We start from the raw sequence: 14,086 nt of genomic DNA on the forward strand, positions 1-14,086 counted from the left end.
GAGCAGTGGATGATGAGGTGGTGGTAGTTTGTGTGGCCGACGAGGCATGCCCTGTTGTGCGTTGCAAGTTAAATGGTTGTTGCATGGAATTGTTGATAGATACGGGGTCAAAGGTGACATTGCTTAAGGAGAGCAGTTTTAACACGCTTCGAAGGAAGGGGGACCGCGAGGTGTTGGAAGCGTCTGGTGGTATGGCAACCAAATTTGTAGGCATAACGGGGGATCCTCTTGGCATAAGTGGACTCTACCGGTTACACTTCTCTCTCGGCGGAATTGCATTGGAGCACCCCTACTACGTATGCCCGGACACGGTGTCTCTGCCAAACGGAGTGTCAGGTATATTAGGGCAGGATTTTTTGAGAAAAGGGAAGGTAGTAGTCTCATTCTCTGAGGAAGAGGTTAATGCGGGCGGCTCAAAAGTTCCGTTTTTGAACAGGAGAGGGGCTGAGATTCGCATTACCGATATTGACACCCGTCAAACAGTGGGATCATTGGAGAAGGTATATTCGCGGGTTGCCGTCCGGCTGGTCGAGGAGGCGGTCGTCCTTCCTTGGTCGGAGCACATTTTGTACGCGTTTGTGCCTTCAGATGTAGAGAGCGGCGCCGTGGGAGTGCTTGAGCCGGTCGACTCTCTCAGCAATGGCCTGAAGGCAGCCGCGTGAATCGTGACAGTTAATGACGCCCACAGAGTGCCCCTACGGGTGGTTAACTGTAGCCAGCAGCCACTGAGCCTTCCCAAGAACAAAACATTGGCTTTCTTCACCTCTGCGATAGAGCAACGTGAGCCCACCGATACGGTACTCGCAACTGTAGAGCATGCTAGTCCTTCGGCTGCTCCAAAGGTGTCGTTCGATCTTTCTCACGTAAAATCCAGGGAGAGGGAGGCTCTGGCTGGTTTGCTGAACGACTACTCGGAGGTATTCGCCGCGTGCAACCTGGATTTGGGCTGCTGTGGCGTTATAAAGCACAGGATAGAAACCGGCACTTCATCGCCCGTTTACCAGCGTGCGTACAGGATTCCTTACTCCCAACGTGAGGAGATGGAGCGGCAGGTGCAGGACCTGATTGATCGCGGCATTGTCGAACACTGAAAGTCACCCTGGGGAGCACCAGCACTATTGGTGGAAAAGCCAGATGGCTCGTATCGATTGGTAGTGGACTACCGCAAACTAAATGCCGTAACTCGCATCGATCCATACCCCATCCCCAATATACAGGAGACGCTTTCTCAGCTGGGCTCTGCCAGGTACTTCACGGTAGTGGACATGGCGGCGGGATTCTGGCAGATAGCAATGGATCCGGCAGATGCCGAGAAAACGGCATTCAACACGCCCTCAGGGCACTATGAATGGAAAAGAATGCCGATGGGTCTGGCCAACAGCCCTGCTGTCTGGCAGAGAACCGCTGATGTTATCCTGGCAGGCCTTCTGGGGAGGCTGTGCTTCGTGTATATGGATGACATTATCATATACAGTGACAGTTTTGATAACCATTTGCGCGATATTGAGCAGGTTTTGGTGCGACTAAGAGCAGCGGGTCTCAAGCTGAAGCCCTCTAAGTGCCAATTCCTCAAAAACGAGGTGAAATACCTCGGGCACGTTGTTTCAGCTGACGGCGTGCGACCGGACCCTGAGAAACTAAGGTGTGTCTCGGATTTTCCATCCCCGACGAGCGTCCGCCAGGTCCGGCAGTTTCTCGGCCTGATCGGTTACTACCGAAGGCACATAGAGGAGTTCGCCAAGCTCGCTAAGCCGCTCACCGCCTTAACAGCCAAAAATGTCGCCTTTCGCTGGGACGAAAACGCGGAGAATGCTTTTGGGGCCCTGAAAAGGAAGCTAATGAGTGCACCGCTGTTGCGCCACCCGGATTTTAGTTTGCCCTTCGTTATGGCCACAGATGCGTCAAAGTTCGCAGTTGGTGCCGTGCTATCTCAGGTTATCGAGGGCAAAGAACATCCCGTTGCTTTTGCTAGCCGACAGCTGAGCCCCACAGAGCAAAAGTACGGAGCTACGGAAAGGGAGTGCCTCGCCGTTGTCTGGGCAGTAAAGCACTTCAGATGCTACCTTTACGGCCGCAAATTCAAGCTAGTCACAGACTGCCATCCTCTGAAATGGGTGATGAGTGTCAGGGACCCTAGCTCGCGACTCGCTAGATGGAATCTACACCTGCAGGAATACTGCTTTGAAGTTGAGCACAAGTCAGGAAAGACACATCTGAATGCTGATGCACTCAGCCGCACAGCTGCCGTGGCAGCTATAGATGACTTTGTCCCCGTAGTCGACCCCGCCGAATTACGCACAGAGCAGTGCAAAGATCCTGACCTGAAGCGAATAATCGAAAGCTTAGAGGGCGCACCGTCTCACCCCGAACAGCTAGGTTATTTCATTGACAAAGACGGCACCCTGTGTCGGCGCACGAGGCCAACCAGGAAAGGGAGATTAGAGAAAACCGCTTGGGAGAGAGTCGTCATACCTCGGTCGTGGACAGAAAGGGTTCTTCGCGCGTTTCACGATGCGCCATGCGCCGGTCATTTTGGCGTAGCGAAGACACGCAGGCGTGTGGAGCGTTTGTACTTTTGGAGTGGCATGCGACAGGATGTTAGAGACTACTGTGCGAAGTGTCATTCCTGTCTCGAAAGAAAAACACCCAAGGGACGAAGACCAGCTCCAATTCAGCCGTTCCCTGAGGTTTCGGCTCCCTTCGAGCGGACAGGTATGGACATAATGGGCCCATTGCCCACGACCACTTCCGGAAACAAGTACATTTTAGTATTTGTCGATCACCTTTCAAAATACGCGGAAGCGGTAGCACTCCCAGATCAGAAGGCAGACACGGTTGCAAGAGCATTTGTCGAACAGATCGTGCTCCGACATGGACCCCCGAGGCAACTCTTGACAGATCGGGGAACGAACTTCGTGTCGCAGCTAATGAGGAGAGTTTGCGAGCTGCTTAAGATCGCTAAGAAGCAGACAACACCGTACCATCCGGCTTGCAACGGCGCGGTGGAGCGACTGAACCAAACCGTGGCCGGGTTCCTGTCGCATTTTGTTTCGCGCGACCAGCGGGACTGGGATTTGTGGCTCCCGTATGCAATGTTTGCCTACAATTCCGCAGCACACGAGAGCACGGGCGAATCGCCATTCTTTCTTCTCTACGGCCGAGACCCGGACCAGCCTAGTGAAGTGCCAGAGGGCCCCCGTCGTGTCCCATACGCTTCACTGGACGACTATAAGGTTGAGCTAGAATCGCGCTTGCAAGTGGCGAGGGACATCGCAAAGGAGTCCTTAAAGAAAGCGGCGAAGCGCAGGAAGGAGGTGCACGATCGCAGTGCTAGAGACGCGCCGTTTGATGTGGGGGACAGCGTGTACATTGAAAACTGCCAAAGGCAGATTGGGCTAGCTCGTAAGTTCCAGACGAAGTGGAGAGGACCGTGCGAGGTTGTCGAGAAGCTTTCTCCGGTAAACTTCAGAGTCCGAGACGTGAACCGGCGTTTGATAAGGATACACGCAAATCGCCTCAAGTCGGCACCGGTTCAGTATTCACGAAATGAGGAAAGGGAAAGCGCGGATTTTGATGGGGACAGAAGTGAAGCGGAGCGCGCAGATAGTTCGCAAGAAACGCCCTCTCCTGCATTTGTTCGGCAGGCGCCCGAGGTGACGGCCGGAATGCCACCGGATTTACTTCATGCATTGCTAGAAGAAGAAGCGCGCGAGGATGCCGCGCAGATAACGCCAGGAGAGGATCCTGCCACGAGCCCTCGCGAGTCCCAAAGCAGACAAAGGGGCACAGACTTACTTAGTATGACTCATGAAGGCCGATATCCGCTGCGAAATCGGAAAGCTAAGTCGGACTAATGGCGTAAACAGAGCGGAGTTGTGAACTGGTTAGAATTGTGTAATGCCGCAGCTCATTACATTGCTATATGCGTATGTGTTAAGTTATCGGAGTTAATAGTTAAACCTTTCTGTCATTAAGTAACACCTTCACAGGAGCGCATGCAGAACCTGCCCTACTTCCTTTCGTTATCTATATTTTTGTCTGTGCCGTGATCGTGCTAGAAGTGGGAGCTCCTTTGTAACTGTGGTAAATTTATTTCGTCCAGTTTGGACTAGAAAGGAGAGGCTTGGGTGCTGAGTTTCGTGTTTATCTGTAAAAGAAGATCAGTGCTGCCCCTGGAGACGCCAGTTATGACAGCGGAGGCATTGGTGTTGTGCAGTGGTGTTGAGTGCAGCGAAAAGTGTTTTGTCGGACGCACTGTGCGAGGCGATTCAGAAAGACAAGGGGAGCTGCAGGGACTCAAATGTTCGGAGAACATTCTTCTGGAGGGTGAGCGAGTGTGACATTCCTTGTGTGCTGCGAGGTTCCGCGTTCCACGGCGCGGCGTAGACGGAGACCCAGATGACAGCGGCATCATCAATTACCCAGCCATGCACTTTGAGTGACGACCAGAACGAAGGGACCCGCCGCCGTGACAGCGGCATCATCAATTACCCAGCCATGCTCTTTGAGTAACGACCAGAACAACCGGACCCGCCGCCGCCGCCGCGGGGAAACAGGCTTTATCCTCCCCAATTTGCGTGGCCGTTCCAGGTGCGGCCCTCCCGGGCACATTCCAGGACAAGGGAGCTGTCAGCGGGCCAGAGTGCGCCGTACCACAGCCGACGCTATGCGCTACCGCGAAGACAACATTCTTTCCCTCCTTCCCCTTTCGACGTGGGCTATCGCCGGGAAGGCACCCACAGCTTCCCGCCGTGCCTCGTGAACAAAAGCGCATTCCCAGAAGGGCCGTGACGGACACCTGTCATGGCGGACAGGCAGTACTCGCCAAGAATGTGGAAAGACAGGCGCTAGTGAATTAGCTCCGAAGAGAGAGCCTGTGTATACTCTCACTTGAGAGAGAGTGGTGGCGTTTTTGTTGTTTATTTAGTTTGTATTGTTAACAGACTCTGGGTTCGAGGCTAAGCCCAACCCAAGGGGTTGTCCCCATCTCGCATGTTATTTTGGATTGGAGAATTGATGCTTTGGGCGGGCCACTGGAAATGACCGCCCTTAGTCCTTTGTTAATCAAGTGCTTAAAAGCACTTGTAAACGGATGCAGTCCAGGCTGAGCTGAGGACGACATCGTTCGCCAAGAGTGCCTTCAGCGCCGAAGCCCGACGGCGTGCAGCTTCTGCCAGCAACCGCTCGAGCCCAACTCCGGAGCCACTCCATCGCCCCCATGAAGTCGTCGGCACGTAAGCTCGGACGCCCCAGCCTCTGATGTATAACCTTAATCATGTGTAATTATTGAATATACCTGTTTGTTTAAACTGAGCCATACGGTGTCTCTTTGCCTCTCCGTCCCGTGTGGACCTGCGCATTAATGGGGGTCATCACACCAGCTTTCCGCATTCTTGTGCACAGGGTATGCCCAGTACGTGCATGCCTTTCCACCTAGTAATGGCTTACATTGCATACAGACAAAAAAAAACACACAGAGCACAAGTACAGATAGTGTTTGTAGTCCACACTCTTCTTCTTCTTCTTCACCTCAGTAAATATGGCTCATACACACGCGGGGGGATTGGCCAAGGTACAGTGGAGATTTGCCAATGAAGTATTTGCACGGGGGAAAAAAAAGACCTGAGGCGGCGGCGTAGAAGACTGAATCAAGATAAAGAAAGGAAAATTCAATTAAATTTAAGAAATATGAATTACCAGGAATAGAACCAAGCATTTCGGACATGAGACAGAATTTTGTATACAGCTAACAAGGTAACCGATCAGTTGCACTTATGTAATCATGAAGGTAGCCACAAACACTGCTTAACGGGAATTCCTTGGCGCTCGCACAGAACGAGAGAGCCGGCAAGAGAGGAGAAAATGGTCTAATGTTTCAACTTGCCCACACGAGACACAAAGGTTTGTCGCAGGGAACCCGTATCTGCGTAAGTACAAATTTAAGTGAAGGATTCTGCATCGCAGAAGCGTCATTGACACCTCAAAATGCCTTGATTTACACCACCGGACATCCCATGGGTACTTTAAGTGTGAAAATCCACGGTATTGAGCAACGGATCACTCAATCTGGCTGAAATATGTTTGAACCACTGGAAACGTGAAGTTTCCAACAGAATGAGGTGAGGGACGGGATAGATTACAGGAGCGCAGAGAGCTGACCTTGCCAATAAATCAGCCACCTTGTTAAAACAGACTCCCGAATGCCTGCAGGTACCCGGACAAAGCGGATCTCACGCACTGTGCACGGAACGAAAAACCTAAGCGGCCGATTCAATAAAGATTTTCCGGAGTTTTGGAGAGAGCCTAAAACTGAGAGGCAGTCTGCAAGAATATGAACCCGTGCTACATGTCTGGTAATTTTGCGAAGAACCAAACCAATTGCCAGAAACTGTACGAAGAATATAGAAGTATAATCAGGGATACGAACGGAATAGCTCCAAGCCAGATCCTGCGAATATATCCCAATCGCCGCCTTCTCACAGCTACCGGAGGCATCAGTGGAGAGAACAGTATGATGAGGAAAATTGTGTAGGTGTTCAGAAAGACGACTATTTAGGATTTTTTCGGGCATATGTTTCGCATGGGACGGGTAAATATGGTCGTAATAGAAGACGGGGTCAGCCTGCGTATCAGCAACTCGTTGCAAGGAGATCAGATCAACCTGAAGTGGAGCTTGCGTGAACCTAATTTGCGGAAGCTGATAGCATGGCCAATGTTGCTGTTGTTGTTAGCCTATCAAAAGATCGCACATACCCACACTGGGCGATCGGCGAAGAATCCGGTGGCTATTCACCTGTACTCAATTAACAAAAAAGAAAACCACGCGGGAAAGCAACACTGGCGGATGTGCTGAATTTCAGGAACAATCCGTGCAACATGTAACAAAAATATTCCTGAATCAGATTTTACATTGCATATTGAACCATGACTGTACCAAGGCAATTAGACATAAGTGAAGCATTTCATTCCTTTCGTGACAGAAATAAGTTATGAGGTTTGTTGAATAATTTAAGTGATTTTTGATGGCAGCTAGTACGGGTCATTTTAAGTTAGAGCTCAAGATTACAATCACATCTGATATAGATGACACGCATGCTATGAAAGCAAGATAATTTTTTCCTTTTTTATGAGAAATGCACAGGCAGTTTCAAGGCATGCTTCACAATTTGATTTCTGACGTATACACAAAGGCATGCCTATAAATTATTCGTGCGTTACACCAGAACCAACACTACTTAAGTTGGTAAATCATGTTCATTACCTGGGTGTCATTAATAGCAAACGTATACTAATGTTGCTAATCCTTTAGAAGAACAAACAGCGGTTTTATGAAGAAGTTAAGTAATACTCGATACCGGGTGTCCATCAGGTAATGAACTGTGCGGCGGTTTCAGTTTCTCTTCTCTTATTTTCAGTTTCAGTTCTCTTACTTTCAGTTTCTCTTCTTCAGAGTTTCAGTTTCAGTCACATGGATGTTGCTTCACACCACGTATGCGTGACGCAGGAAAAGTAGAGGGGGGGGGGGGCGGAAACTTGGCGTCAGCATGACATCGTTCGCTCCGGTGTCTCGTTCGAACTTGCATCTACAATGCAACAACGTGCCGACGAGGTAAACCTTTACTATGAGTTTCACGGGATCTTACGCCCCCTCGTACATTCCTGGGAACCCCGTGTCAGCCACCAAAACCATGGAACCAGTGGAAGGCACTGTTTTCTACCTACTTAGAGGCGTCTGGCGCCTGAGTTTGCTGCATCCCGGCGCAAAGCTATGCTTCTGCATTCGCGCGGCGTCGAAGGTCAGCGTCGTTGCGGAACGCCTCCCGCCACGGGCGCAATTTTAAAACGAAGGAGCAGGGACCTCAATTAAATGAAGTTACGAAAGGCGAAGATGCGTTTCTAACCGCGCTAAACACTTGCGACCGTCTGTTCTCAGCCACGACGGAACGCCAACGTGGTTCAAGATATGTTTACAGAACCCTGGTGAGCCTGTCAGAGGTTTATATTGCTCAGTTACGCGAACTTGCGAAGAATTGCGACTTCGACAATTCCTGCCGCTCCCTGCGACTGCTCGGTGAACAGGGGGCGACAGCGCGTTTTTTTCTCTCTCTCTTTATTTCTCTTTCTTCCTTTTCTAGTATTTCTCTTTTGTGCCCATCTTTTTTGCATCTGATTGTTTGTTGCTCTGTTCATGTGGCGGACATGTGTGCCAATTCCAACTCATTAAGAAGGGGAGGAAGATCGCTGTAACTTCAGTCTTGAGAAAGGACAGGCTCTGTCCGAAACTTCGACTCAAAATAAATGTCTAAATAAAGCGTTTCTCTACTTTGCGCGCGCGCGCACGCACGCACGCATGCACGCACAACACACACACACACACACACACACACACACACACACACACACACACACACACACACACACGCACGCACGCACGCGCACACACACACACACACACACACACACACGAAGATATATATATATATATATATATATATATATATATATATATATATATATATATATATATATATATATATATATATATATTAGTTACCCTTGATGTAGTGTCTCTGTACACCAACATAACGCATGATGATGGCATTCGAGCTCTGGTCGCATCCTATGGAAAACAAACAAGCGCTGATGCTCCTAGCCAAGGTACCATCGCTGCACTTACTAATCTGGTCCTCAAACTCAACTCTTTCGAAAGTTCTACAGCTCCTTTTACCTGCAAACGAGTGGTACCACTATGGGAACGAAAATGGCGCCAAATTATGCCAACATATATATGCATAGCATTGAATCGGAGTTTATCCGCTCATACCCAACAAAACCGGCTTTTTACAAACGCTTCCTAGACGACATATTAATGGTATGGACGAAAACCGAGGACCAATTCATCCAGTTTATTTCACCATTTAACGACATACATCCAAACCTCTGTTTCACACACACTTACTCCATCAGTCAAATTATTTTCTTGGACGTCCAGTTCGAGTGGAGAAGGGTAGCTTAATCACCTGTGTCTATAGAAAGCCCACGGATAGACAACAGTACCTTCATTACAAGAGCTGCCACCCACGCCACTGCAAAAGTTCACTTCCATATTCCCAAGCCATCAGATTCAAACGGATCTGCTCACGACCAGAAGACTTCAAAGAAAATTCTAACCGTATGCGGGAGGTTCTGAGGGACCAATGCTATCCGCGGCCTCTATTTTTGATGATGCCATTAGGAAAGCGGAAGCAAAAAGTCGTAACGAAATGTTCGGGGATCCCCCATCAGCAACCGCAAATGAAACCGCTCTAATCTCGTCTTAACCTTCGCAAGCAACTTTCCTAATTTCAACAAAATTCTAAAAAAAAACATTTCAACATAATCGAACAAAACGACAGACTGTCAGAAATTTTCCAACAGTTCTACACGTTACTTACAGGCTACCAAAAAACATATATGGTTATGTAGTTCACTCTACTGTCTATAAGGGAAAGAAAGCCTGTTGGTTGCCTACCTTGCAGGAAGAATCGGTGTCAAGTTCGCCAGCATATGCGTACAACAACACTAGCTCAAAGCACGCACTCTAAACACTCCATCCGTGAAAACTTGAATTGAATTGTGACAGTGGTAACGTAGTGTAGACGCTCGAGTGTGGTGATTGTCAGATGCAATACATTGGCCAAACCGAGAATTCCTTCCGAATTAGATTCAGCAACCACCGCGCGCACACCAGATCTCTTCCTCTCCTCCCCCTGTCGAAACATCATTCCCAGGAAGGTCACGAGTTTCACAAACAAAAAGTTACGCTGCTACAGAGCGACTTCCAAAATACCCGTGAGCGTGAGCAACGAGAATCATACTTTATATATCTGTTTTATACTGTGCAGGCCGGTATGAATGAAAACCCTGGTACTCTCTCCACACTTCAGAGGTCAGAGTCCTAGCCCTACTGAAATTCACAGCACCCCGACAGCATCGCCTGAGGTCATGCCAATTTACGTGCTTGCTTCCACATGCCGCCCTTCTCCTCCCCTTGCCATTCTTTCTTGCTCATGACCAGAGAAAACAGTTCTGAGAGCAAAGCATATTGCCTATTCCCCCTTCAACTTTTTTATATTTTTTATATATTTTATTTCTCTTTCTTTCTTTTTTCCTGCTTCGCAGATAGTAGAGCGCGATGCTCCATATAGGACAGTAACCCATTGCAATAACGGACACTTGGGCGATTTCGCGCCTTCGTTCCCCATTTTCTTTCTGTTACTCTCCTCTCTCAGTTTCTAGGAAGGAGCCCTCTTTTTGTCTCCGCGACGGAATGCGGGGCGGAGGCGCCCTTCTGACGCGAGGCAGCGCGGAGACATTTGCGCTTTGCGGCGCCCGGCTGCGGGATCGGGTTTCTGCGGTGCGTTTGGCCGGCCGCAACGCCGCCGTAAGTTACATTTTAACTGTTAACAGCCGCACCCGCGGAGAGCGCATCGCGCTCTGAGGCATATGCGCGCAGTGTTGTTTTCCGTTTCTTTGTTCTTTTGTTGCTGTTTTCTTGTTTATATTTTCATTCCTCGTGTTCGAACCTCTCGCTTCCGCCGAAGGAAGCTTCCCCCATGATAATTCTTGTCGGCGCCCCCCCCCCCCCCCCCCCCCTCTTTTCCATGCCGACAATTCAACCCTCTCCGCGCCCGCTGTCTCTAACCTCTGCTTTTTATCCCCCCCCCCCCTTTTTTTCGTCTGTTCCTTTAACCACCCTCCTCCTTTCCCTCAGTCGAAGATAGGAGTCTGGCCGCTCGCTGTTTGTCTCCTGTGTGATCTGTTTGTTTGCTCGAAGGAGAGCGTTTTTCAAAGGAGAAAGAGAAATAAAGAGAAAAAGAAAAACGCGCTGTCGCCCCCTGTCCACGGAGCAGCCGTGGAGAGCGGGCAGAAAAAAAAGAGAAATGAAAAAAAGGAAAACGAGGAGCAGGAGGTGAGAATAGGCGCCCTCAAGGCAGAGCGGCGTCTAGTACGGAAACAGACGGTGGCGGATTCGCGGAACAGATAAGAATTGTAGATGCATGTACTTGCGTGCCGCTGGCCAAAACGAGTAAAGAAATAAACAGAATCAAACGCAGACAGGGCAGACTTCCCTGGAGCCTCTTCGGCAGGAATAGTCGATGCGGAATCAGCGGCGCAGTTAGCTTAACTAGAGACACGTGCAAGATGCGCTTTTTTTTATCCCGCGCGCGTTGGAAAAACGTGGGGAATTCCGAGAAAAGCCTAGGGAAAATGTGTGTGCCCCAACCGGACATGACGTCATTAAAAGTCACGTGACTGTGACGTTTAAGCGTGACGCCACATTTTAAAAACCAATCAGCATTTCCAGTCTACCGACCCGCAATCGCTTGTGTTACGTCGGCTCCTGCTCTCCAATTCGTCTACCGTGGCTGCCAACTCAATAATCTCTTTACTAGCACTCTGACTGGCTGTATCGTATTCTCTTGTTTTTCTTCACACAGTCGACTCATTTGTCTCATTGCTGTGATCCTGCCTTGGATACTACTACAGCTGCTTCTGCTTCTTTCAGGTCCGCTACTAGTTGTTCCAGAACTTGGTTGGTTTTTTTCTGCTCTTTGAGCATTTTGTTTCAATATTTCAGTATTAGAACTAGAGTAAGAATCTGAATCACAGCCCGGTCCCGGGTTCAGTTCTACATCGTCAGGCGATAGTAACAGCAATATAATTACATCAATGTAATCAGTAAATGTAAAAACAAGAAACTGCGGACTAGGCAGGACCATCAAGGCAACATCTCGAACTGTATTTGTTGCAAACCTGGGCAGCGAAGAATTAAGAAACGGACGAGCATCCCTACTCTTCCGATGCCTCCAAGTTCACTGAGGGCACGGCCAGTGATGCTCCTGGTTATTTAGTTGGGCTTCAGGCGACGTCACCGCCAGGGTCAGCTGGTATAGGCGTAACACGCGTGGAAGTGAACTGAACGATGGCGCTTGTGGCCCGTCGGTAATCGCACCCAAGTGCTCGCATCTGGGCAAGCATGCGCAGCGTGTCCATCGGCGAACACGGCTGGCGACGGGGCAGCAAAGAAGAAGCGGATCGATGCCACCAAGTCAGCAGCGGAGGAGAGGCATCGCCCAAGAGGGCCTCTTACTTTTCCTCGTCATCGCGAGGCCACGAAAGTTGAACACATTGAGAGAGAGGCTACTCTAACGGCGTTTAGGGGACAAGCATCATCATTTACCACTCGCCTCGCACCAAGTGCGAGCAAGTTCTTTTTCTGTACAATATTTATGCCATCTTAGTGGTGTGTTCGGTGTTCGTCTAGTGAAACAGGAACCGTGAAAAGAGTAACATGTGATTTGAGCCGCGTTTGTGGGAAATGAGATTTCATTGCAATTAGAAGCAGCTGAAAGTTCTCTCTCGGCGTGGCTCGCAGGTGCGGCTGTGTGCCAGACGTGCTCATCCGCCCGCTGTCAATGGCAGAGCTAAGGCGACGGCAACTAGAAAGGAGGCTGCGCTCAGGTAAGGGCATGTAAAATTCATTGCTCAAAAAGGCAGGGGCCAACAACAAACAAACGCGCCACGAGCCGCTGTTTTCCACCGTCTTTTAACACCGTTTTTTTCTTTTCTTTGTCATCGCGAGGCATAATCAACCAGCTCGCCTTGAGGCTTTACTTCATGTGCAGGCTTGCTTTGTGCAGTTCTGGCCCCTACTGCTAGTGACTGCGCATCAGTATAGCACGTCGGGCTTGAAAGGCTGTTTGACTCTATGCTGCTGTAAAGTGCGGTGGCATTCTAAATGTGGCCGCTTTAAGAATAAAGAGAAAAAGCATGCCTTCCTTTACGCCAGTAAAGAGTCTCACGTGTTTCAGTGAACATACACCACGCTCATTAACATTCACAACGGTGCTTCCTTTTAAGACCTCAATGTAAATCGAATTCGTGCAGTTGCGGGCTTGAAATTACTTTCGACCACTGTTGTCTATTTTGCTGCAAAACCATTACTTGTCTCATGAGTGGCATGTACAGGACCTGTCTTAAGCGCCTGTCGGCAGAGCATGTCATCAGAGCGTGTCCGCACGAAGTGTGTATCATACATTATAAGGGTAATTAATGGAAGAGTTGGTTGAACAAGAAAGTAATTAACTTGAAATATTAATTTTGTCACAAAATGATTAACGCATTATGCCTTGATTAGTCAGTTCATTGCAGAATTAAGCATTTAAACTCTATCGTATTGAATTAAACCAGCACAACGATCAATTAATTTGATATAATTGTAAGACATACAATTGGGGTTTGCTGCCCCAGCGATCAGTGCCACCGAAGGAGAGAAAGCTGAAGAAGGCAAAGCTGACGCAGTTCAGTTTGCGAAGAAGACGAAGCTGACGCTCTCGAACCCTTGGCTTGGAGCTACTTTGTGTCAACAAAGATTTTGCCGGTCCACATTCCTTGTGCGCCTGATTTGCGTCTTTACATTTGGTGGAGGTGCTGCCTGTTCCCACCCTGGAGCTACACACCTTACGGATCTACGGACCTGAAGATGTACACCCCTTACCAGCCTCTACCATGATGACTGACACCCAGACCCAGCCTGGCTGCACGGTTCCCGCCGCCGTCGTCTGTTCCGGTCCCGTGCGTCAGCGCGACCCTGTGATCTTCAGCGGCACGGGCGACACCGACGTCGAAGACTGGCTCCCCTCCTATGAACGCTTAAGCGCCTATATAACAAGTGGCACGACAGCGTCAAGCTTACAAACGTCATCTTTTATCTGACCGACGTCGCCAACTTGTGGTTTCGCAACCACGAAGCCGATTTTTCTACCTGGGCGGCCCTCAAAACCAGCCTTGCCGATGTCTTCGGCCGCCTCGCTGTCCGAAAACTTCGTGCCGAACAACGGTTGCGCAGTCGGGCCCAGCAGAGCGGGAAGAATTTCACAAGCTATATCGAGGATGCCGTTGATTTATGCAAGCGTCTGAATCCTTCCATGAGCGACGCGGACAAAATCAAACACATTCTTAAAGGGTTTGAGGACGACGCATTTCAGATGCTAGTGTCCAAAAATCCTCAAACCATCTCCGACGTCGTTTCTTTGTGTCAGAG

The 14,086-nt window shown here is 49.4% G+C and overlaps 1 protein-coding gene across 1 annotated transcript in view; it reads left to right on the top strand.

The window, feature by feature from the left end:
* LOC144111361 (WD repeat and HMG-box DNA-binding protein 1-like) overlaps nt 1-14,086 on the top strand; it is a 402,955-nt gene that overhangs the window by 308,857 nt on the left and 80,012 nt on the right. Inside the window, exon 10 of the mRNA XM_077644637.1 lies at nt 12,419-12,504. Coding sequence (XP_077500763.1) covers nt 12,419-12,504 — 86 coding nt within the window. The remainder of the gene's footprint in view (nt 1-12,418; nt 12,505-14,086) is intronic.

Source organism: Amblyomma americanum, chromosome 11, assembly GCF_052857255.1.
Source record: "Amblyomma americanum isolate KBUSLIRL-KWMA chromosome 11, ASM5285725v1, whole genome shotgun sequence".
NCBI lineage: Eukaryota > Metazoa > Arthropoda > Arachnida > Ixodida > Ixodidae > Amblyomma > Amblyomma americanum.